The 27143-nt window shown below is 34.8% G+C and overlaps 1 protein-coding gene across 4 annotated transcripts in view; it reads left to right on the top strand.

The window, feature by feature from the left end:
- LOC118203668 (diacylglycerol kinase delta) overlaps positions 1-27143 on the top strand; it is a 266853-nt gene that overhangs the window by 121493 nt on the left and 118217 nt on the right. For all 4 annotated transcript variants that reach the window (XM_085816163.1, XM_085816165.1, XM_085816166.1 and 1 more), the window contains exon 2: positions 14170-14217. In XM_085816163.1, coding sequence (XP_085672289.1) covers positions 14170-14217 — 48 coding nt within the window. The remainder of the gene's footprint in view (positions 1-14169; positions 14218-27143) is intronic.

The raw sequence follows: 27143 nt of genomic DNA on the forward strand, positions 1-27143 counted from the left end.
TGGTTGCTTTCTTTTCTTGTTTTTTATTATCACCCATGATAAAAACTAAAGATCATAATATTTGTCACTGTATTAATCGTTATAGTATTATACAAATTTAAACTTACAATAATGTCAACAAATGTTTCAAATGATAAAAATGCGTCCACCAAGCAAGAAACACAACTACACTGTTTCGGATATGTTATTTGGAAACCTAGCGCTGCGCACGATTTCGGAGAATCCCCGGGTTGAAATAAAAGAGCGCTAAACCGAAACAGCGCTAAACGAAACAGCGTTAAGCGGGGTCTTACTGTACTTGGATAACTGAGGCAATTCTAGAGCTTATACATGCAGTAGAGCTCCGACTCTTTGTACATACAACAACTTTTAAATGGTACATCCTCTCCTCTATTTTAAATGTATATTCATACCAAACTTCATTAAAATCTATCCCTTAGTTTTTCAGAAATTCGAATTTGTGATCAAATTCCATTACTGTTGCGCACGAGTGTAGTTACCCGGATTCTCTTGTGAGGACCAGCCTATTTTTATCAAAGGTTATTTTGCTATTAGACTATTGTCACTTTAATTTCTAAAGCTTATTTTGCATTGCTTTAGAATAATAAAATGCGGGTTGTTTTATAACGAGTAAATAGTTAATATTAATAGAACTTCATAAATATAAAAAATAAAATTTCTGGTTTATAATGGCTACATAAGTTTTTATAATAGGCTTTCAAGACAAGGATCGTAGAAATTACATTATGATATTCAAACAAAGATTTTTCAAGAACTATTAAATTTTATTATGTTATTTAGATTATTTCTTGAAAAATTTAGAAATCTAAATTTGCGACACTTTTTATGATAATTGCAGAAAAAAAATACCTGCAGACTTTAAAATTGGATTGAGAATTTAAACAGAGCTCTAAAATTCGCATCTGCGTTTTAAAATGTTATGTAAAGAATTTTGTTATTTAAAAAAAATTATTAGATTAAAATTTCATTAATTTTTTTTTCAAAGTTTTGTTTCCCTAAAGCTCTAGTGCTTCTTTTTAAAATGCCTTATCTAAATGAAACCTGTAAGTCCTGGACTTACCGAACTAAAACTGTGCAACGCCGCAAAAATGTTTTTTCACGGTATTGATGGATGGAAACATATACATATATTAATTTTAAAAGCATACTTTAAGAATCAGGTTAACTAGTGCAATTTATCCGTAATTTAATTATGTTTAATCAGTTTTTGTAATAAAATCATTTGGTACTATTCAGTTTTGAGGTCTGTAAAAAATCGCCAAACTACTGTTGATGCCAGTGCTGCCAAAAATAATTGCGGCAACCCTAATGCTAGACAGGAAGTATAGTAAATAACTATCTAAGATTGATTTTTAAATTTACATGAAAGGTTAATTTCATGTAATGCTTTTTTATTATTATAACTTATATTAAAAAAAGGCTAAACATGACTGAATGGAAGAATAAGTGTAAATAACTATTTCAGATCATTATTATTATAATTTATGCAAAAACTGCTAAACATAACTGAATCGCTGTTTGCATCGCTGTTTCGCTCAGAGTTATCGCTAAAGCATAGTTTCTTCTCGTTGGTTGTTCAAACATAATTTTCTATAATGAATGATGCTTTTTCTTTGAAAAAATTCTCGGTAAGTGCAGAATCCCCCACTTATTTGTTTGCAGCTTTTTACAAGGGTAAAAACAATAAAGTCAAGGGTGTGCGCAGTGCCATTTTTGTGCAATTCTGGGATTTTTTTTTTTTTTGAAGTGAAAGTAGGTCGATGTGTACATGGATACCGAGTATGTGCAATTCTGAAAAACGCGTCTAGCAGTGGGTGATTCTGCACTTTACCCAAAATTCTATTGCACACTTTTCGTCATGGGCCATTCCCAAATTGTTAAATCCATAGGATATCAAAAAAGAATTTAAAATAATAAAAAAAAAGGATTTAAAAATTAAACTAGTATTTCAATGGCGTCTTGAGAAATATAGAACTATATAAACTTACGCAATCTGAAATCAACGCGTACGCTAGATTTGGCGCACTGTTAAATGGGCGCGTTTGATAGATTTAGCGCTTTTGCGCATACATTTTCGCTGCAATTTTTTTACGGTACGCAAAACGGAATAGTACCGCGGATTGTTTTATAACGACTAAATAGTTAAATTTAATAAAACTTCGTGAATATGAAAAATCAAATTTCTAGTTTTATAATAGGCTTTCAAGACAAGGATCGTAGAAATTACATTATGATATTCAAGGAAAGATTTTTCAAGAACTATTAAATTTTACGATTATTTCTTGAAAAATTTAGAAATCTAAATTTACGACACTTGTTATGATATTTTCATAAAAAAAAAATTACCTGTATACTTTAAAATTGGACTGAGAATTTAAACACAGATCTAAAATTCGCATCTACGTTTTAAAATGCTATGTAAAGAATTTTCTTATTTAAAAAAAGTAATAGATTAAAATTTTATTATTTTTTTTTCACAGTTTTGTTTTCTTTAAAGCTCTAATGCTGCTTTTTAAAATGGCTTATCTAAATGAATCTTGTATGTCCTGGACTTACCGAACTAAAACTGTGCAATGCCCCAAAAACGTTTTTTCACGCTATTGATGGATGAAAACATTTACGTTTACTAATTTTAAAAACATACTTCATGAATTAGGTTTACTAGTGCAATTTATCCGTAATTTAATTATGTTTAATCAGTTTTTGTCATAAAATCATTTTTATTGCCATCGCATAAAATCTTTTCCATTAAAGCTGTTTATCTGCCTCATAGATTCTACTTAAAAAATTAAAACCGTTTCTCAGACTATGAATATTTATTATTTCTCTAATATTTCACTTTTTCCCCGGCGAAGTTTCTACAAATGTATTGAACATTTGAGCATTTTGACGCCAGGTAGTGGTGATCGCGGGTTTTTGTTTCATTCCCAACATTTTTATGAAATTTTGAAAATAATTTAGATAAATGAAGTTAGCAAACGATATACAAGAGCGAAATTTATACTTAGACGTAACTAAAAATAGCAAAAGGACATGACGAAACTGCAGGCCTTTCCCGAGTATCACGGAGTGAAATGCTAATAGCAACATTTTTACGGTCGAAATGTCGATGAAAGGGGTACTAAAATGCCTAAAACTTAACGTAAACTTGTATCCTTTCAGTGTTAAATATGTGAGTCGATCTATATTTTTAATTCTTTGTACGAAGTAAAGAAAGCATTGTAATCACGAAAAACTTCGGGTATCTTATTTCAACAAAAGTATCCATTTTGAGCGTTTCCTTCCCCCAAATTTCCATGACTTCTGTTTGTACTGGCAGAATAAAGAATTCTTTTTTTCCAAAACGTATTCTAAAATAAATCTAAAATGATTCAAAAGGAATTTTTTTCGTGACGTTTTCCCGTATGCATGTATCTAGTATGTATGTGTGCGCGTATATATCTCGCTCGCATAACTCAAAATGGATTAGTCCTAGAACGCTGAAATTTTGTATATGGACCTACTATAACATCTAGTTGTGCATTTCCCATTTTTGTTTGCCTGTCTTTACTTTCGCAATCGTTGGTGATAGTCATATACTTCCAGTTACAGGTGTGTTGTAAATGCCAAAAATATTCACGTTTCGGCAATTTCAAATTATCTAAAAAAATTTGATTTTGCACAAGTAACGAAATTTAAACTTTTAGTGCAATCTTCCGGTTTTGGAAAAGCTTTATTTCGTTATGAAAAAATGCAAATACAAGAAGTTTGACCCCCGAACGCCAAAAATTGCCCAATAAATTAATTTCAAAATTTGCAATTTTTTATGCTATTTTCAACTTGCCGTCAAGTATCCTTTAAAATAATTCAAGGAATTAAGTTTAAATGAAATGCTGCAAAAAATATTTATAATTTAATCGGTCTTTCAAGGAAGTCTGGTGGTATCCACATCAATTTTTTTTTTTGAGGGGGGATGAGAAGAAATATTTATTTGCGCGTGCGTGTGATATATAAATTTAAAAAGCTGAAACCGGATTTTATTGCAAAGAGAAGTATTGAATCATGCGTACCAGTGGTAAGGGAAGTAAGCTGGAATTATAAAGATTTTAAATTCTGAGAAGCGACCTTTACTGAAGAACAGACTATCAGGAAATCATACGAATATTTCACTTTTCTTCTCCGATAAACGTCATACAATTTTTGCTGTTTGGGAAAATCGAATCCTCAGTGATAAATAAAATCTCTGTTTGGAAATTCTTTTTGTTATAAAAAACTGAGCATTTGTTTGCCCTTTCGCCTCCGCAAAATAGCATTAAATAAAAAAGTCAAAATTCTTATTTAAAAATACATTAATTAATCCTTTCAGTAAAATGGGAAGAAAGATATTTGTAGACGTTTGCAATTGATATATTGTTACAGAATTTTATCATAATCGTTAGATTTCACTTTTTGATGCAGTCATAATCCGTAAAAGTAAAACAGTTCAAGTTACATCAGTAAACAGTTAAAATTACTGTAAAGTATAATTTTAAATAGCATTTGTTGCGAAGTCTTATTATCAACTAAAAATTGCTTCTAAATAACACACTTTATTCAGTATTTACACTGATGGATAACATACCTTTATAATATTTCAAATAATTGAAAGATTAGTAACGATTATGAATAATTATTTTTCCAGTACTCGCTAGACCCTAAAAAAAGTGTCAAATTGATAAGTCCCCCCCCAAAAAAAAAGTGTCAGATTGATATGGCTTTTTATTCAAATTCGAGTTTACAACAGGAAATTCTATGAAGATGAACACTTCTACTGGGCTACGAGTTTAAAAATTATCGCCAGAATTCCGTGATACAGACCATCAAACCATACTTTTAAAATGAGTTTTTCAAAAAGCAATGCCAAACGGTGGGCAGGAAAAGTTTGCTATGATATATTTCCACGATAAATTAACCGTACGTGATGACTTCTGAATTTATTTAATAAAAAACAGTAGAGAAAAATGTTTGTTATATTATTATTCTATCATAAATTAATGTTACTTGGTGTTTTTCGTACTAATTTAATAAGAAAAGAACTTCCAGACGAGTTATTCATTTTATTTCCATAAAACATTTTCATCCAAACAGTTATATCCAAATGCCTAACATTTATTAATCTTCTGTAAATTAGTGTGGTACTGAGGCAGATAATGCATCATTAATTTGTACCAACTTAAATGAATTTCAGAAGCTTTTATTAATCTTGAAACCTGCACCCATGAAGCCATTTAGTCCGTCCTGCTTCTAAATGGCTGACAGATTTCTGCATCTAAGATAAGATGCTTCCAAGTTATTCTCCGGTGTTTTAAGAAACTGTTTTGATTTGATAAATGTTAAAACCATGAATTACAGAAGTTCCCGAGAAAGTTGCTTGGCATTATAGTATTATTTGCATTTCAGGAACTAACAATTTCAATTGGATAGTGTTATAATTACGTTTAATTTTTGCTCATTCCCAAAGAAAATAAAGTAATACTGACTGGTTATTTGATAGAATATCGTTTAGTGTATGTAAAGATAATTTTGGTTCAGTAATTTCTTGTATCGCAAGATTTATTTCAAGATTCAAGAAATTTAGATAAATTTTTAGATTCAAGAAAAATATTTGTAGTTCTCAAACTTCATTCGGTTTTTAATGTTATTAAAAAATTCTTCTATTCTATAAGCAGTTGTTTGTACACTTGTTTAAAAAGTCTTTGCATGTTTGTAAAATATATCTTTTAGCTTAATGTTCTTTATATCAGTACTCCGCAACCTTTTCTCACCTGCGACGCACAAAAAATCTTTCTGGAATTTCGTGGCACACCAAAAGCTAATGTATATATGTATTGATTTATACACAAAATTTACAATAAATTTTTGTTTTTAATTTGAAAAATGTACAATTATAAAACCATAACATATTTATTTATATGCAATCATAATAATTATCAATGTGATACCTGCGCTTGCTTCAATGAACACAAAAGTGTTATATTCGGCTTAATATCTGACAACGCAACACGTGGTCAAGATCTTTTAAGCATGACCGCTTATCATTTTTAATTAATAATAGAGTTGAAAAACTTTGCTCACATAAATATGTCGTAGAAAATGGAGGTAATGTTAAAATTGCTTTTTCGGAAATATGAGGATATTCTTTTTTTAAAAAAATTTTTAAAAAATTCTTCAATTTGATTGGTTTATTTCAAATTTTTAAAAAAACAGTTTTAGAGCTATTATTTTTAATTAAAATGGTCTGAAACCAATATATTTCGTTTAAATTTATGTTTAAAAAAAAGTTATATATTTTTGAGTTCCGAGTTATCAAGGAAGTGCCGAAAAAATTCAAATGCTGACACACTTACAATCACACACACAACCACACAACAGTGAAATATATAAAAACATTTTAAATAGACATTATGAAGGGAAAAAAATTATCATTTTGTATTAAATACATGATAAAAAATTGCAAAATGTCAAATACATGTATTTGATTGCGGCACACCTGTATCCTACTCATGGCACACCAGTGTGCCGCGGCACACCTGTTGCGTAGCACTGCTTTATATAATACCCACTATAGACGTTATGATTTTCCGCGTTTTTTCTTCGGTAACAAGATTTTCTTTTAAATTTTTTATTAGCAAAGTCCATTTTATACTTTTGCGAAGTTCAGGAGACATCAGAAACCACTGCACTCCCACCCCCTTTGTTCAATTCTAATTTCGAACAACTAATTTCGTTAGTTCTGTTGACGAGTATCAAGAGAAAGTTTAGTGCCAAAGTTTTTATGCTTTTTATTTCGTTGTTGAAGTGAAATAAAGAAAGTATTGTAATCGCGAAAAATTTCGGATGTCATATTTCAGCAAAAATATCCATTTTCATCGCTGTCGAATCCATTTAAACGACGTTTTTGAGTGACATTTGTACGTACGGATAAGAATAAAGGTCTCTTTTTCAAAAAAAGGGCTTAATAAATTTATTCAGAAAAGATTTTTTCGTGACATCTGTACGTACGTATATACCCATCTCGCGTAACTCAAAAACGAGTAGCCTCAGAACCTACTTTGTTACACGGCTCAGTGGGTTTTTTAAATTCTTATATGTTGGTAAAATGTCCATTTTTTGCTTTAAAGTGTGTTTAAATTATGTTCTTATATTCCGGTTAAGGTTTTTATGCCTTTAGTTAATGTGCATCAATTGTTATAGAATTGTTAACAATTTAAAAGTTGTTTAAGTGCGAGTAAGCGTAACGGTGCAGCCACATTTGTTTGTATTTGAAACTTAGCAGAATAGTGAATTAAATCAGTTTCTGCACCTTCAGTGTCTTTTTGCCGAGTGGAGCCAAAAGTAAACTTTTAGTTTTGTTCAGCGAAAAGTCTTTAGTCTTGCCTGCTGACCGAATTGCTGGTTTTTTTGCGTAGAAACTCTAATTTTAATTGTAAAAATTGTTTTTTCAACTGTTTAAAATGTATTTGGTGTTTTATGTTTTCTATATTTTTCAAATTTTAATGAAGATGTTTTGTGTTATGTATTTTTGCCTCACCGCGAAGCGAGAAGTGAATTAATTGAATGAGAAATATAGCAATCTAATATATAGCAATTTATACCTAAAATGAAGTATAATGAATTATAATTAAATAAAAAATATATAAATAATAGTATACAAGTTGAATAAGATCAAAATTAATAATAAAAATAGCTTTGCGACAAAACAGCAAAACATAAGTGTTGTTAAATATAATAAATAATAGTATTAATAATCTGAAACGGTAATGAAATATTAATTAACATGCAAGATTAAAGATAAAACAATAATTACATAAAAATAAATTACAGTAGCAATAAAAATCGAGAACAGCTTTAGTAAACACGCCACATAAAGAAGTAGATTCTCCTACCTTTCCCGCGTTCTGTTGCAATGTTTGCATGGCCGCCATCGGAACTTTCAAGTTTGGGTTAGAGACTCTCTCTCTCTCTCTCTCTCTCTCTCTCACAGGCCCACCAGCGGCCGAGCGGTAAAGTCGCTGAACACTGGTAGCTCGGTCCGAGGTTCGAATCCCGCGAACGGGCTGGCTGCATGGGCGTTTTCGTGGTTTTCCCCATGTGTAACGTGAATACGAGCCAGTTTCCCTTAGAAAGTCCTCCACGAAGGCATCCCTCCCCTTAGGCAGATAGCCCTCGAGGCTTTGCCATAATCACACACACACACACACACACACACACACACACACACTTTCTCTCTATCACAAAAGAAAATATTCTAATTGTCGTGTCTCAAGGATCGATCTTTGGGGCACGACAATTGGAATATTTTTTTACATATTTATGAATACTTTTTAATTTTTTAACATATTTATGAATAACATGTCAAATCCTCTAAATTCAAGAGTTATAAACTAAACTGACGATACCGTCATTCTAAGTCCAGAAACCCTACGTCAACATTGCCGCCACCTGGTGTAACCTTTGAAAAATATAGTACAAAATGTAATATTGTACAATGCAGAAGATATAAAAACATATGAGGACAAACTCAGAAGTAACCCCCCCCCCTCCGAAAAAAAAGATCATTCCAGTTTCAAATTCCTACAAATACTTGGGAGTAATTATCAACACTCAACTTACTTTCAAATATCATACACAGAAAAATTAACAAAGGAAACAGAGCTTTCATGGCCTTATACAGTCTCTTAAGCAGAAAATCTAATTGTAAAATTAGATTTTCTGCCTAAGAGCCATTATTCAGCCGCCCAACCGGTATAGTGGTTAGCTTCGCTGACTGCCGTGCCCAAGGCCTCGGGCTCGAATCCCGGAGAAGGCATGGATGTTTGTAAATGTATAGTGTCAGTGCAATATGCGGCGAGCCGAAAGCCCTCTTGTGTGCTTTGGTAGAAAGGGGGAGGGGTAGGAGGCTCTCGGGGTGCCCTCCTTCAAATTGGAGGCGGAAGTGAGCTAAAACGCCTAAGTCACAGCTACTTCTTGTTAGAAGGAAGAAAATACTGGTCTCAGTTCAGCCACTTTACCTATTCGGCCATCGTGTCCCGATGGTAAACAAGGCCAAGTATTTAGGTGTTTACTTGAATCGAAGACTCACGTGGAGTACGCATGTCAATTACATTGCAAACAAGACCAGAGGAATTGCTCAACAATTACAAGTACTGCTAGGGCGTAGCTCGCAGTTAGATCTGAGAAGGAAAAGACAGATTTATATTTCCATTTTAAGACCAATTATGTGTTATGCGTCCCCTGTCTGGGCGACTGCTACGAGCTCTGATATTAACAAATTGCAGGTGACTCAAAACACAATCTTACGCACCATGACAGAAGCGCATTTTTACATCCGTAACAAACTCCTGCACGATGATTTACAAATTGAATATATTGACAAATACCTGCAAAAACTTAACAGCAAGTTCTTTGACAAAGGCTTGAATTGCAGTAAAGGAAACTTTAATGCTGTACTGAACTATGTCTGCATTCCTGAGGACTACAATATCAGGCCTTTCACGGCTCACAGAATGAGGGATCACAATTTTGTCACTTAGCCCACTCGTTTTCAAATATGTAAATAACACATTTTTATGCGTACATTACTTCACTTTCATTTGTTTATTACATGTTCAACACTGTATCCTATGCACATTTCATGTATTTTCATTTCTTTTGCATCTTCATAGCTCCATACACGTAATTGTTACTCTTGTCTCAGGGGTAAGAGTTAAGTTACTTTGATGATTGGACTTTGTCACTATGGCCGATGGACCCTCTTTTCCTTACCCGCTCCGATTTCCCGGCTGGGAACTAGCTGATAGTTGACATTCTGATTGTCCTTAGGGGATTAGATCAATATAGCTTATTAAAGCCCAACTGGGCTAATATAAGCATAAGCAATTAGCATTTAAGCTAAAACGCACGTTCACCTGAGTTGTGCTCAAGGTTGGTTGCCAGCGGCAGGCGTAATCTAGCGCTCCTTGCCAGGAGGAATTTCGTGGGCTTGGGCTGACTCTGAGTGAGACAAGTAAGCATCGACAACAACATCGTTATTCATTACTTATATATTATTTGATTGTGATTCTGACAAAACGAAGTGGACTTTTTGCCTCTCAGAGCAGGCTTTAGACTTTGCTAACCAAATTTATTTATTGTGTTACAAATTGGGCTTACGAATTCATGGTAGTGCATATGAATTTAACATGCATTCACATCCTGATTCGCCGGTTCGTATAACGTGACTCTAAGTGATCTCATCTCACTTAAACTACACTACTAAAATCTAATTCTCTCAATTTGATTTCAATGTAAATCTTATTATGGAATACAATTTTAAATGCGATAATTATTTCAGTTCCTACGAATTGTTTACTCAGAAATTATGTAAAAGCGATGTTAGTGCATTCTCATTGGAATTGATTATTAGGTTAGATTACGTTATTTAAGGGGAGTTGGAACTCCAAAATCTTCAAAAAATTGTGATTTCGGATTTTTGCATTTTCAAATTCTCTACATTTTATCTTTCTAAAAATACCATTCTTTAATCTCTATGAAAATTAGAACTGTACAAAAATCTAGTTTTAATTTGTCATCTACTGCTTTGATCAATGAAGATTTTTACATAAAAACGCGTTTTTCTCCAAACGTGATTTTTTTTTTTTTATACTCGATGCACCTTTTCTCGGGAACTACTGCTCACAGGTATCTACACTTTTTATGGCTTATTTATTAGGTTTTCTAATATTTACTGAAATGAGCTTTTTGTAATAAACTTAGAAAAAAAATTTTTTTAAATTTTTTTGTGTGAGAAAAGTGCTAAATTTTACTATACCTAACAAAATATGCTGTAATTTACTCTAAAATTCAAAATGTTTCTAAAGCTCATTTCAGTATAATCAGATAGGTATACTTTAATTACAGAAAAATTTTCAAGCTTGTATCTACAGCAGATTTTGAGAAAAGGTACATCGAAAATGGCCAATTTAACATTGTCGGTATAGGGGTTTCTGATACCCTTTAATTACGGCAAAGCCTCGAGGGCTATCTGCCTAAGGGAAGGGTTGCCTTCGTGGAGGACTTTCTAAGGGGAACTGTTTCGTATACATGGTACACATGGGGAAAACCACGAAAACACCCCTGCAGCCAGCCCGTTCACGGGATTCGAACCTCTGACCGAACTACCAGTGTTCAGCGACTATACCGCTCGGACGCTGGTGGGCCTATGGAATTGATGAACTTAACCCTTGACTTTGCCTTTTCTACATTTTCGCCTTCGGGTGAGCGATGTGATTGCACCCTAATTGACTTAATTACCGCGAGTGGCCTTAGGGCATAAATTTGAACTATCTGATAAAAATTCTATGTAATTGTATGCCAGAATTGAAAGAAACGATCATCATGGCCGCCATAATTTGCGCTATATCTACCATTTGGCGAGTAAGAATAGAGTTGGCGAGAAAATTGGGGTTATATGCAAAAGTTTAGCCTTTGTTTTAAAATTACGGATCTGTAATGGCTGTGATCGAGTTTAGTAAAGTACTTATACAGTATTAAACATTAAGCTGCCATGCTTAAATTGCGGTTATTCTGAAGCATGTTTTGAGGAAAATGTAACATTCATTTCAAATTTTCTTATATTGTCTCAAATTTTCTTGTCAACCTTTCTTATGTTTTGTCGGTGCATAATACCGCTCATAGCTGAACTCCATAGCGAGTTATCGCTTCTCTTTTCATCAAACAATTTTGGGCAAAATTTCATGGAATTTTTAATAAAATTCTACGTGGTTAATGAGTGTTGCTTACTTAGCAGATATATTCACGAAGTGTAACGAAAATACGTTATCCATTACAGGGGTAAAATTGCTTCAAACGAATTTCAAACGAAAGTTGATATTCACGATTTCTTCTGTAGAAGACTGTAAATCTGAGTTTTTCCTGCCCTAAATGACTTTTTAAATGAGAAAGTTTAAAAGTAGACAATGAAATGTAAAATGAAATATTACAATACTTGCAGTTAACTGTTGATCAATTCTTGGAAATCCTTTCATGAGCACGGCAACAGATATGAAAGTCAACAGATTCAAGTCAACAGATATGAAAATAGCTGGTTTCAAAAGATTAAATAGATTTGATAACTAATTCCATCATAAAAACAAAAATTTAAAGAACTGCCGTTAAACGAGTTTTGATAAATTTGTCAGGATAATATTCAAACTTATCAAAACGAGCTACTTAGAATTTACTTTCTTTTTCGTCAACATATTTGTGCAAGTTTTTCACATTGCGCTGCAACTCTGTCCAAATATAGACTTACTGCTGCATCTAATGTAAGAACTCAGATTTATAACATTACTCCTGACCTTAATTTTTATTTCGAAGACTCAAGCACATTGCAATCATTGAAAACTAAATGTTTTTTTAATATTAATTGTTTCATTAAATGAATCATTTCATTTAATAATTATTAATATGTCAGTTTTTGTAACATTCGAAATTAAAACGTTGATTTCAGAGGTAGAATATAAAAACTGAAGTATTTAATTTATTTATAAAATGTTTCGCGATGTGAACTGTTTGCAAAATATTGATTTAGACCCCCAAAATATTCCAAGCATTGTGCCTATCAAGGAGGTTAGAATAGATAGAATAAGCATGACGTCACAAAAATAAACCCAAGCAAATGTGAACCATGGACCTTATAAGAAATAGACTAACCCAAATGGGTTTTATCCCTCGTCTGAGGCGTTCCCGCCTGTCACCTTAATCACATTCGAAGGAGTAGGGACGACTTGCAGAAATTTAACAGTGGTTGCCTATTGCAGCGTGTATAATTGTCAAGAAAAAGCTGGTTGTAGCCCCTCATTTCACAAATTAGAATTTCTCCATATTTTTATTTTTGAAATTGAGATTGATTCTTAAAAAATTAGCATATTTATAACGCATAATTAACGTTCCAAATAATTATAAAGCTATTGCATGCTTTCAGGGCTGGATATTTTTCTAGCTTTTCCTATGCTGTAAGGAAATTTGTAACTACTTCTTTTAGAAAATAATATTTTTAATCTGAACTTATAGAAAATTTCAAACAAGCAATTTTCTCTTGCAATTTTTATGCTTTTTATTGGTGTAAATAAGTGAAACTTACTAAAATATTTAAAAGCGAATTTTTGAAAGTTTTGTTTAAAATTCTAAGTTGTGCTGCTTTTTTTAAAATTATAGATGAATATTATAGCACAGTTTCTATAAAGGAATTTTATTTCAATTGTATTTCATAATACATCATAGTGATAAACACTTTTGACTCCTTAATAATTTTTATAAATTTAATTCTAATATTAAAACTGTATTTAACCGTAATAATTAATTTTGCTTGTATTTTTAGTGATTATTTTTTTAATTTATTTTTAGTTCTGCATAATTTTTTTTTATTTACTATTAATTTAATTTATTAGCCCAAAGAGACGGTAGCCTAGAAAGGCTGTTAGTTTCGAAGCGGCATTTTGCGCTGTTTTACTATAAATGTCCGTGTCTCCTTGCAAATTGTTGTTACCAAATATTATCGCCCTGTATTATATTTAAAGAAATTAAATAATGAAGAATCTCTGTGTTTCTCGCACTGTGACAAAAACGACAGTATCTAGAGCCATCAAATTTTGAATAATGTAATCCTCCGCCCGAACATGGGCATCTGGACGACTGAATTTCGAATTTGTTTTAATCTATTTCATATTTTGTAAAACTTAAACGAGTTTTGGGTTAACAAACTCAAAGAGTTCAGAGAGACCACTGTACGGAAAATAATAGTTTTATCTCCAATGCGGAAATTCTAAAGATATGCTGTTTTCAAATGTATGTGGTTGTTTCAAGTGTCTTAGCATAATTTCCGTAAAATGCCGTTGAAACTTCCACTAGTAGTCTTGGTTTTACCATGTCGTATAGTTACCTCCCTTAACGGCAAAATGTTTTTTATGTTTTGAATTTTATATCTTTGAAATGTGTGATTATTTGAAACTGAGAATATGGAGTAATAAATTAGCCTACATTCTCTGTATAAAGCTGTTTTAGTATCCCTTACTTAAATATTATCAGAGTAATTTTTTATCGTCCCCTCCCGAGAAACCTTTCATTTGAACATTTTTTTCTCTCTTTTAGGTGTGCATTAAAGAGGGTTGCCTAATGAAACAGACCAGCTCGTTCCAGGTAGGTTCTAATTTTTTTTTTTAAATCTTTTCTTTCTGTTTTTTCATTAGTTATCTCTCATTACTATATTACGATATATTGTTGTGTTATTTACTTTGTAAAATTACTTACATTTTTAGAGTCGCAACTTATACAACTATCGCCTACTTGCATCTCTTGGTAACATCTAAAATCTTTTCCTTTCCAAACAAGATGCAGCTGAGCACCGTTTATACGTCTTTCAGTGGACCATTCACAAACGACGTATAAATGAGAAATTCGCATAAACGAAATTTTATATCTTTACGTACCATCTTGAATAATTATTGAATTGATTAATTACCATCTTGAATAAAGAAATATTTTTTCCCAAGAGTATTCTAAAGCAAATTTTAACTTCTTTTTAAAGAAAAGGTCAAATTGTCTTCTGACGTGTCTTTAGATTTTGAATAAGCAAAACGCTATGAATCGTATTTAGTTCTTGAAGTGTTTTCTCGTTTGTATTATTACACACAAAGAAATTTCTGAGGGTGTCAGTGCAACATAGCATTTTGAAAAGAAGGTGGGATTGTTTCTTTATTTTCTTTTTCGTCCCTGCTACCTGTTCATCTGATAAAATGTTTTCAATGAGTTCTTCAACTGTGCATAAATCTGACGTCATTACATTGGCATCACAGTTTACGTAATCCAGTAGTTTCCAGTCTTCTTCATCCATAATCACAGTTTCATCATTATTTTCGTCATCAGCACTTTCACTTGAAACGCCCTTTTGAAGCAGTTTTTAATTGATTATGCTTTTCTTTGAGGCCAGGCAAGTAAAATCATAGCCGCAGGAATATTTAAATTTTTCTGTGTATTTCCTGTAGTTACATTTTGAAAGGCTATTTGAATCAACCTTTAAGAACTTGAAAATGTTCTATAGGTAATGACACCCATATCTAAAGGGGCCGCCCAACCGGTATAGTGGTTAGCATTGCTGACTGCCGTGCCGAAGGCCCCGGGTTTGAATCCCGGAGGAGTTTCGTTGCGGCAAGACGGCACTCTAAATATGAGGCGAGCCGAAAGTCCTCTCGTGTGGTTTGGTGGAAGGGAAGAGGGGTGGGAGACCCTCGGACCCGTCTTCCCGGTGTCCTCTCCATCTACGAGGGGGAGTCAAATGAAAACCATAATTATTTTTTTAAATATTATTTATTGGTCACACGGAAGTAAATCACTTTTCAACATAGTCCCCTCCTCGTTCAATGCAAGTCCGCCAGCGCTTCGGAAGAGCCTGAATACCTGCAGAAAAAAAGTCTTTTGGGCGACGGCGCAACCACTCGTGCACCGCGTTGCGTACCTCTTCATCGGAGTGGAACTTCCTGCCGCCCATTGCTTCTTTGAGCGGACCAAACAGATGGAAATCGCTCGGTGCGAGGTCTGGCGAGTAAGGGGGATGTGGGAGGTATTCCAATTTCAGGTCTGTGATGGTCGCAACCGTTGCACGCGTCGTATGGGGCCGTGCATTGTCGTGTTGCAGCAGCACACCGGCTGACAGCAATCCACGTCGTTTCGTTTTGATGGCAGGCCGGAGATGATTTTTTAGGAGGTCCGAGTACGTAGCACTCGTCACAGAGGTTCCTCGTGGCGTGTAGTGTTCCAAGATGATGCCCTTTTCGTCCCAAAAGAGGGTCAGCATAACCTTCCCTGCAGACGGCTGTGTCCGAAACTTTTTGGGTTTCGGTGATGAGGAGTGGCGCTACTCCTTGCTCGCTTGCTTTGTTTCAGGCTGATGGTAATGCACCCATGTTTCGTCACCAGTAACGATTCGTGACAGGAAGGCATTACCGTCACGTTCAGCACGCCGCAAAAGGTCTTCGCACGCATCAACACGTCCCTGTTTCAGTTCAGGCGTCAGTTGTCGGGGCACCCATCTTGCAGACACCTTATGAAACTGGAGAACATCATGCACAATATGATGTGCCGATCCATGACTCATGTGTACACATGCTGCAATTTCGTCTGTTGTCACACGGCGGTTTTCCAAAACGATGGCTTCAACGGCTGAAATGGTCTCTGGAGTCACTGCGCGCCGAGCCTGGCCGGGACGTGGAGCATCGGCCACGGACGTAACACCATTTGCAAATTTCCGGCACCATTCATAGATTTGTGGCTGTGACAAACACGCATCTCCATACTGAACCTTCATTCGCCTAAAAATGTCAATCGGTTTCACACCTTCACTTCGCAAAAACCGAATCACAGAACGCTGCTCCTCGCTGGTGCATGTGGCTAGTAGGGCTGCCATTTTGGAACTGTTGTTGCGCCGGTGTTTGTGCATCTGCCGGCTGCTGCCACCTAGGAGACATCCGGCATACTATCGCAAACAGGCATGCCAACTTACAGCTCACTGGCGCCATATGCGGATTTTTATTTCTACTTTTATGGTTTTCAGTTGACTCCCCTACGTAAATTGGGGAGGGGGTGCTAAAATGCTAAATTGCATTGTCACCTGTTAAGGTGCTCAAGGTTGTTGTCAACGTCAGGAGTAATCTTGCGCTCCTTGCCACGAGGAATTTCGAGGGCTTGAGCTGACTATATCAGACAAGTGAGCATAAGGGTAGCAACAACAACAGATCTAAAGGTTATAATACATTTTTGCAATTTGCTGGGAAGAAAACAACTTTCAATTTTTTAAAGAAATCTGTCGTTTGAGGATGGGTACGCATCTATAAAAAGTAAAATTTTGTGGTTGTGTCCCCACATAGTTTTGTCTATTTTTTTTTGGCTTACCCCCATTCTGTAAAAATATCCATTGTCATCCATGCTTTCTTATATGCTTTGTATATTCCAGTGACATAGTTTTAAGATGTTTGAAGAAGCTTGGTTTTTGTGACTTTCTTATAACAGTCATTTTTTCCATATCATCAGCATTTATACAAAGAAAAACAGTAAGGCGTTCTTTACTTTAACTTCATAACACTGGTCACCTTTAAAAGCTAGAGTTCTTGTAGGCATTAAGATTAAAGACATGAGCAGTTTCAACAACATAAATGTTTTTAAAATTCATATATGTATATTTTGGTGGATAAATTCTTGAACTATTGTTCAACCAACTAAGCAGGAACGCTTTTTGATCCTCCATTTATTATATAACATGATATTCCAACAGCAGCTTAAACTGATCCAACAGCAGCTTCAACTTGATGGCTAATCAAGTTGAGAAGCAAGCTTTCTTCGCATTCAGTCGAGTGCTGTTTCTTTTGACTTCTCTATTAACAGGGGCCATTGTTTGGAATACTGGATGCGCATTGAATGAATACTTTCTATCTTGAACACGTAATTTTCGTGAAGTGAACTATTCACAAATTCCGGCCTTTTTCATCATTTGTTTTCGATCATAAACAACCGTTTTTAGTATTGTCACAGGAATACTCAACTTTCGTTAGTAGTCTCATCAAGTTCTTTCGAAGATTTGAATTTAATCTTTTAATGCGCGTGCCTTTCGCTTTCGTGACATTTTTTGTATCCGTTATTTCTACTCCAGCTAGTTTACTTAAAACAGCGTCCAGTTCAAAGGGAGGAAGTGGATGTGTTTGTCCTCCTCTATTTCATAAGCTGTACCAGATTGTGATGTATTTCCCCTAACCCCATATCTAGGGAAAATGCTTGAATTACGGGACTACAAAATGTAAAACCAGTGCAGTAAGTCAAGCAAAAGCGACGTATAAAATAAATATTTTACTGTTAATAAATAGGACTGAATCGGGACCAAGATGAACGACGTATAAAAGACGCATAAACGTGAACCGTATAAATAGTGCTCTACTGTATTTACAAAGTTTTGTTTAACCCGATAAGCACAGAGTCTTTTCTTTCTTCCCGTTTAGCACATGGTATCCGATTTCACCCGTATGCTAACGGCTGGAAATATGTGTAAAATTTGATAGAAGAATAGAATTTTTTAAATTGTATATCATCAATCAACGGCGACTGATATGACCAGAGGGAAAAATGCATTGTCAGCCACCGTTGAATGAGAAAATGTAGTCAGTGAGTGAGCGCCGCCATTGCACTAGCCTCTCAGTGTGCTGTCTTCCAGGCATCTGGTGGATAAAATTAAGAGATGGAACACTTCTTCCCAAATAGCTCGAGAAATACCGGTTAGAAATAAATGAAATTAGGTGTGGACATAGCTTATTGTATGACAGTAATGTCAATGTAAGGTATTCAACTGCGCCTCGCTCCATCAGCTGATCTATCTCCATAGCAACCATTCACGCACTTCGCGTCCCGGTTGCTCTCTCTTTGTACCTGAGTTAAGAGAAGTTAATTCACTACGGGGGGTTAAACGCCTTTCAATTGTGATAAACTCTTGTACTCTCCTCCTGTGTCCTAACAATGAGAACCCTAAGCGATTCTTGACTTTAGCTTATCTGCTCTTTCATCTACTTTAGCGACTGCTCCTTTCTTATTTATTTCAATTTTATGAACGATGATGTGGAGGTAATTGCAATTAATTGCAAAGGTACTCCTTAATCCAAACGCCTTGGTAATGTAAAAACAATAATGAAAATACCGTTCATTAACATGAGTTATGGCCAAGAACCAATGTTGTCCAAACTTGAGGTTGAAAGATGGCAATGAATAATAAATGCTGATCACTAGGGAGAGATTCAAACATAAAGCTGATCACTATATTGACAAATAACTGATCCCTAGTACTATGGCTGGTATGATGTGTGGTCGCCTCTGACAGACAGACAGCGTGCGCAACGACTAGCCATGTTGTTAGCAAGAGAGTTGAAGAGTGCCTTTGGAATTCGCACCACATTAAACTGAACATTAAAGAAAAGTAACGAGCAGTAAAAGTGTTATCTGATTCCTAACAGTTGGATATATAACGTTGAACTGTTATTATTGCTAAGAAAACGGAAGACCTTACCTAAATTAATTTCATAGTTAACTTTTATCATTACTGTACATTTGTATTAAAAAGATTGAGCACTAAATGCTGATCACTAGGGAGAGATTCAAACATAAAGCTGATCACAATATTGACAAATAACTAATCCCTAGTACTTACATATAAAAATTGAACACTTATTTTTGTTGAGAAGGCAAAAATACCATACCAAGAATAATATTCACAAACTTGAGAAGATTACGTAAATTGACTTAGCACTTGCTTGAACATACTTAATAAATACTTGTAATAAAAATACACACTTAGTGACTGTAGGAGGAAAAGCACTGCAATTGAAAATTTTACTAACACAGCAATAGTCCTCCTGTCTTTCGAATCTCAGGACTGTACATTAATTGCAATAGTAACTCTTTTAAAGAACATAGACAGGTTGTTGCCATAGTCAGTCTTGGGCTGAGAGGCCCGATATGTGTACCCGCAAAAGTAATATGTTGTCGTAGTGTGTCTGCTTATGACTCAGAGTTCTAAGTAGAAATCTCTTAGTTTCTTTTCTGTCCGGGGAGGATTAGAGAATTCTTCGTTTGACAGTGGCTTATTACCGTTTGTAGCTTTTCTATTTGCCGTTTTGTTTGTTCTTATGTTTGCTGCCCTTTGTGGCCAATAAGCTTGACTTGTCTTTCTAATCCGTGCCGTGTTTGTGCAGTGGAAGAGGTAGTAGTGTGGATGCCCTACCTCTCCACACTGACATCTTTCTGTGTCTTTCAGGCCGAATCTATGCACTTAGTTAGAAAATGGCCATGGACCTTTATAAAACTTTGTCTTACTGCCACTATTGCAATTTCACTCTTGCGTTGTTTGGGGGAAGAATTTATATGTTCTCCTCTCTGTATCCACTGCGTCCGATCTGGCTTGCCATCTGTACGCTGCATCCTATCTGGCTGCTTCAGTTGTTTTAGAGGGATCTTTCTGAGATGAGACCTAGTTAATATTTTTGGCACTAATGTCCTTGAAACCTCATTTGCCGTTTCTTTCGCCAGGGTATCCGCTTCCTCATCGCCTTTTGCCTACGTGAGTCGGAACCCACGTGAGACATGGTCTTTCTGCTGGCGGGAGACTGAGAAGGGTTCTTTTAAGTTCTTGGACATACTGGGCTCTGCTTTTGTAATATTTGACTGCCTCGAGGCTAGAGGCAGAATCACTGTAAATTATACTTTGGGTGACTCTGCTCATCTTCATATAATGGCTGGTTGTTTTCAGTGCTGCGAATTCAGCTAGGAATTCTTAGTTTCTGCTGTCTTCTATCACCTTTTAACACGCAAAAAAAAAAAACACTGCCAGTACCCGTCTCGGTTTTTGAGCCATTAGAAGATACAGTTGTTATTTTCTTTTGGTGTCAGATAGTGGCTCAGAAATACTTTTTCAGATGTCATTGTGTCACTGGCTTGTGTTTTTTAAAGTTCTTCAGCAAAGTGCTGTTTTTTCCAAAGAACTCGATCCTCACCTAGCCTTAACGCTCTTGCAATTAGTGATTCATTTTCTACTTGCAAATGTAGCGAAGGAACCTGCAGAGCTATCGTTGCTATAGATCTGTAACCCTTGCAGATGAGCATGAGTTGCAGCCTTTGTATGTACAGGAGTAATCTACGTATGCTTACGTGTTTTTCCTCAGATCGCCGTGCCGTAGAGAATAATTTTTTCTGTTATTGCCTGATACCAACTCTTAAGCACCCATGGTGGTGTTCCCCACTGCAGTCCTGTTCTTCGTAGTTACATTTGTGAGTGCGATATGTCTTTTCCTGAGTTTTTTTAAGTGGTGTGTAATTGTCTCGATATTCTTTCTTCCCGAAGTTACTAGAAGGAAATCATCCGCAAAAACTTGCAGATTAACCTTGCACTTCTTTTCAAAAATCTTGAACACTGAATTAGCTATTCGGTTCTACAGTGTTGCCATCAAATATTATCGGCGTGTATTATATTTAAAGAAACTAAACAGTGAAGAATCTGCATGAATGTTTCTCGCATTGTGGAAAAACAACGGTACCTAGAGCCATCCAGTTTTGAATAATGTAGTCCTGCAACAGAACATGGGCACTTGGAAGCCCGAATTTCGAACTTGCTTTATTATCTATTTCGTATTTTAGAAAGCATTTATGAGTTTCTGATTAAGAAACTCAACGATTTCACACCGAACATTGGCAACTCTGTACGGAATGAAACATTTTTATCTCCAGCGCGCGAGATTGTCGGAAATTCCAAGCATACGCTGTTTCTATGTATTTTGTCGTTGAATCACACAAAAAGGTTAATAATAAAAATTCAGAAGAACGTTTTATAAGCCATCTTACTAAGAAAACTGACAACTGATATGATGAACTGAGAAGATAATGGAAAAAATATAAAAATGTATAACAACATTTAACACTGCATCGGGAGAATTTAAATATATGTTGCTTGTAAAATTGTTGCAGTTCTGTTGTTAAAATGTATATGCGTAAGTGTGCAGAAAATGCTGCTTAATAATATAGCTAAAAAGACAAAAAGAATTGGGTTAGCAGGGGTAAGTGCGACAGCAGACTGGTAAACTGCATGTTCAGCGAGAGCATAAAAATACCTTAACAAATTCTTTTAGGCGGTCGTTAGAATCTGATCTTTCCGATTTTGCAAATTTTTAATTATACATGTGTATGTGTGCAATAAGCCTCCATCTTTCTCTTAAGTATAAATTAAAGAAGAGTACTTTAATCTACAAACCAGCAGTAGATATTTCTTGCTCTTCCCAGTACTCATGCTAAGTTTTAAAACTTTTTTCCCACTAAGTTTAAGAATAACGGTAAAAAGGAAAGTAAGAAGATTTTAAAAGATTACCGAGTAATATATATTGTCTGTTGATTATATAAAATGTCTTTGACATGTTTGGCAACGCATTAGGATGAAACAAATTTAATATTTTTAATATCGTTCCAAGCAAGAATTCAATAATATTACCAAAAATAGTAGGACGAATGCGCCTCATATTGTCTTTTCATGGCCGAACCATCTATGAAGGCTAAAAAAAGGGCCCAATATTCCATCATTCCTATATAAACTTTGAGAGAGAAACAAGTTTTTATATTTTGACGAAAACATTTAAGTGCATTACGTTCTTTAAGATTAATTTGCTTGGAATTTGAAATCGTACGTATCATACGTTATCGAACATTTATAGCTTTATTACCTTCTTACCTAGTTCTTTTTTATTATTCAAGTTTTTAAATTTTGAAACATATCCCTAACATAGCACAAGAGAATCACAATTTGAAATTTTTATCTATCTATTTATTTATTTTTTAAAATAAAGTTACTTTTTTAATTTCCTCCTCTGCATTGCAAGAAAGTGCAGTTGCATTTTTGAAATATTGAATAGTTTTTGGTGACAATATTATTCGGATGCCTCAAATTTGTACATTTTTTGCTTTAAAAGTGATTGAATTATGTTGTCCTTATGTTCCGGATATGTTTCGGCCTTTAATTTATTTGCATGCACTAGTTGCAGAATTATCAGCAATTTAAAAAATGTTTAAGTGCCACTAAGCCTAACGAAACCGTCATTTATTTACATTTGAAAACTCTTAGTATAATAATGAGTTAAGTCAGTTTCTGCATCTTCAGTGTCTTTTTGCCGCGTGGGACCAAAAGTAAACTCAGTTTTGTGCATTAAAATATCTGCCTTCTGTCCGCTAGCCGTATTGCTTGTTTTTTCGTAGAAACGCTAATTTCAATTGTAAAATTTGTGTTTTTTTTTTTTTTTTTTTTTTATTCCCCCTGTATTTGGTATTTTATGTTTTTCTGTATTTCACAATTTTAAATGAAGGGGTTTTGAGTTTTTGAGTTTCTATGTATTTTTTCCTTGCCGCGAAGTGAGAATTGAATTGATTGAATGAGAATTTTATCTGCAATGAAATTAGAGGAAACAAGTTTAAATGAAGCACAGCTAAAAATCCACATAATTTGATAGGCCGGCGAAAAAAGTCGTGTGTCGCATCAGATATTTTAAACTTTTAGAATCACGTTCTAAAAACGATAATCTATCTCTCTTGTATGTTGTTCCCCCTTTCTTGCTCTGTCATTAAATATAATTTATTAAGATCGAATAACAAAAGTTAGAACCTTAAGAATGAAAAATGAATGGTTGTTGATAAAATTTCAAAACTTTCTTATTCAGGCTTGCGCTTGCTTTATCCGTGTTTTGAAAGACTTAGTGGCAATATCTATTTAAGTACGCCTATTCTGTGCAGTATCTTTCTTATCTGTTTTGGCAGTGATAACTGATGACATTTATCCGTTTTCTATTATTATTGTCATTATGTTTAAACAATTTTTGTCATTGATACGTTTCGTAAACTGACATATTGAAACTTAACCTATATCTGATGTATACCATGCCCCCCCCCCAAAAAAAGAGGGGGGGGCAGAAGAGTTCTATATTTCTCGTTCTACTGAGCCGATTGACGAAATTCAACTTGAGTTTTTCATGTCTCGAAAGCGCGACTTAGGATATATATTAGATTTATATATAGCGGTTGATCTTGTAAAGGTATTTTGACACAAAATCGAACTTTTTCTAAAATGACATGCCAATTTTTATCCATATTTCGATTTTATGTTTCAAATTATGCCAAACTGCCAAGTTTTGTAAAAATCGCACGAGTAGTTTTTAAAAAATTAGTTCTCAAAATTTTATCTCCTCAATGTTAGTTGCATTTGATATATATATATAAATATCTTTTTTAAACCTACTTTATTCCTTCTTCCATAAGTCCAAATTTAGGCTGGATCCAAATATAATTCACTCATTTATTATGATTTATTATTTAATTTGTATTTTTAAGTACTTTTTATAAATTTGTTGACAAAAATTTTGTATTATAACCTGTAAAATTTTTAACGTCCTCTTAAAGTAGATGTATTTCTAGGCGCACCTGCAAAAAATTAGTATTTTTATTCAAAATATCATAAGATATACGTGAATTTACGTATTGGCGCGTTTTAAAATTTGGCATATTTCTTATAAGCAATAATAACGCCAAATGTGGTTTATGCACTTTGTTGAAATTATTTGAAAGTATGAACGGTGACCTTTTTTCCGCTCGTGTACAATGAAAAAAAAAAGGGAAAGGAAAATAGGTTGCTATAAACTAAAGAAATTCGCCAAGTAAATTGTTCTTGGCGCAAACTGAAGAAAATGCGCCAAGGTAAATTTTTGAATTTCTCCATAAATTTCGCACCAAATTTTACAAAATTTAATATTTATTTTATTGAATCGAAATAGGGAAAAAAATTGTCACATCATTTCAGAAAAAGTCCGATTTTGTGTCAAAATACCTATATTAGAACAATGCTATATATAAATCTAATGTATATCCTAAGTCGTGCTTTCGAGACATGAAAAACGCAATTTGAATTTTGTCAATCGGTCCTGTAGGACAGTCCCATTTTTACTTCTTTATACGAAGGAAGTAATGTTCTAATCACGAAGAATTTCGAGTATCTTATTTCAACCGCTCTGTAAACCATTTGAACGATGTTTTTGCGTGACATCTGTACGTATGGGTAGAATAAAGGACTGTTTTTGCTAAAAAGAATTGTGAAATAGATTCAGAATTTTTTTTTTTTTTTTTTTTTTTTTTTGTGTGTGACATCTGTACATATGTGTATTTCGTATATCTCAAGAACGAGTAGACATAGAATGTTGGAATTTTGTATATGGTACTGCTATACTGTAGTTGTGCACCCCCCTTTTTCGTTGCAATCGACCAATCCGTATATATAAATATATATGTACACGAGGGCTTTCTGAAAAGTCTAGTCACGACCTCAATAAGTAGATCGCAACTCAAATCAACCGAAGTGAGGGGGACTTGTTTAGGCATCACCTGATAACTACCAATCAAAATTTTAGCTATTTTGAGCATGAATTTTTTGTTTGACAATTATTTTTGGGAGTTTACGTGGACATTTTTGCAAAAATGGAAAAAGAGTATCGTGCTGTCATTAGATACCTGTTTTTTTGAAAGGTCTACTCAGATTAAAGAGGAGTTGCACACAGTGTACGGGGACTCTATCACCATCATTTACTACTGAGAACCAAGAGTGGATCACCCATTACCTGGCTGCTTCTTTTGAGCTGCCTTACATAGTTATAAACAATCCAGGCCTCGGAGACTGCCCGGAGGGGCACCACACTCTCCCATCAACTCAGCCTTGCCTTGGCCGGGGGGCCCAACGCCCCCCTTGGACAGCTCTTAATATCTACATGCAACGTCCCCACATCCAAGGTCACAGACACGACAGTGCCAGTACGGTCCCTGCCAACCAAGCAACCTACCACCGTAAAAAATGACGGTTCTAGTCACTGTGAAGACTGATTATATACCCAAGGAACCAAAGCTGTCAGGACACGAGTCCAGCGAATGGTGGGCAGCTAAATTTAAACGTGGACGTACCAGCTTGGATGACGATGAACGTTCAGGACGGCGAAAAACTGCTACCGCTGAAGAAAGCATCGCTAGAATCCACCAAATGGTGCTAACAACCATCGAATCAAGGTTAGAGAGATAGCAGAGGCTAAGCATGTCCAAAGAACCACATATTGAACCGAGATTTAGATATGCGCTAACTGGCTGCACGTTGGGTGCCGCGTTTGCTCACTTTGGACCGAAAACGTGTCCGAATGAACATTTGCACCGTTCTGAATGATGAGTGATTAGTTTTCACTACTAATCATTGTAGGCGAAACCTGGATTCATCATTTTACAGCCCAGAAACAAAAACACAGTTTAAAGAGTGGGTCGCAAAGGGAGAATCAGCTTCAAGAATGGCAAAAACTGTTCCTCGTGCTGTGAAAGTGATGGCAACAGTTTTCTGGAATAGCCGTGGGACGTGTCAGAGGATTATCGTTAAAAGGAAAAACCATTACGGGAGCATAGTATGCAACGTTACTTGGCAAGTTGAAGGCAGAAATTACGGAAAACAACCACATTTCTTAAAAAAAAAAAAGTTTCACCAAGACAGTGCTCCATCTCACACCTCAGCGGCTGCAGTGGCGAAAATGCATGAATTACGATTCGAATTGCTTGACCACCCGGCATCAAATGACTTTTTTCTTGTTCCGTAAAAGAAGCACTTGGAGGGCAAAGATTCTCTTCAAATGAGAAGACATTACAGAAAAAATTCCACATGTTATTTAGGCGGGTTAAAAAGATGGGAGTATCGCTGGAAGAAATGTATAGACTTGCAATGAGACTATGTCAAAGAATAAAGGTAAATTTGGGGGAAAAAATACCTTTTTTCTTTGTTTTTAGATCGGTAACTTTTCAGACAACCTATGTATATATAGTATATAGATTCTCACTCTGTTACCTGGATCGGTGAGCTTAGTATTTTTAAATTCGGCACTATTCCATTTTGAGGACCGTAAAAAATCGCCAAACTATTGTAGATGCTAGTGCTGCCAAAAATAATTGCGGCAACCCTAACCCAAGAAAGGAAGTATAATAGTAAATAACTATCTCAGATTATCATCTTAAATTAGATAAAAGGTTAATTTAATATAATACTTTTTTATTGTTATAATTTATACTATAAAAAGGATAAACATAACTGAATGGAAGCATAGGCTAACTTGAGTGGCTACCGAGTTATCGCTAAAGCATTATTTCATCTCGTTGGTTGTTCAAACATAATTTTCTATAATGAATGATGCCTTTTCTTTGAAGAAATTCTATTGCAGACTTTTCGTCATTGGGCAATTCCCAAATTGTTAAATCCACAGCGTTATCAAAAAAGGATTTAAAAATTAAACTAGTATTTCAATGACGTCTTAAGAAATAGAGCTATCTAAACTTACGCAACTATGTAAACTAATCCTTAGAATTATCTAAACTTACGCAATTTGAAATCAGCGTGTACGCTAGATTTGGCGCGCTGTTAAATGGGCGCGTTTGCTAGATTTGGCGCTTTTGCGCATACATTTTCGCTGCAATTTTTTTACGGTCCTCAAAACGGA

Source organism: Stegodyphus dumicola, chromosome 4 (genome assembly GCF_044657685.1).
Source record: "Stegodyphus dumicola isolate Sdum_Otavi_A_Nest chromosome 4, ASM4465768v1".
In the NCBI taxonomy this organism is placed as follows: Eukaryota; Metazoa; Arthropoda; class Arachnida; order Araneae; family Eresidae; genus Stegodyphus; species Stegodyphus dumicola.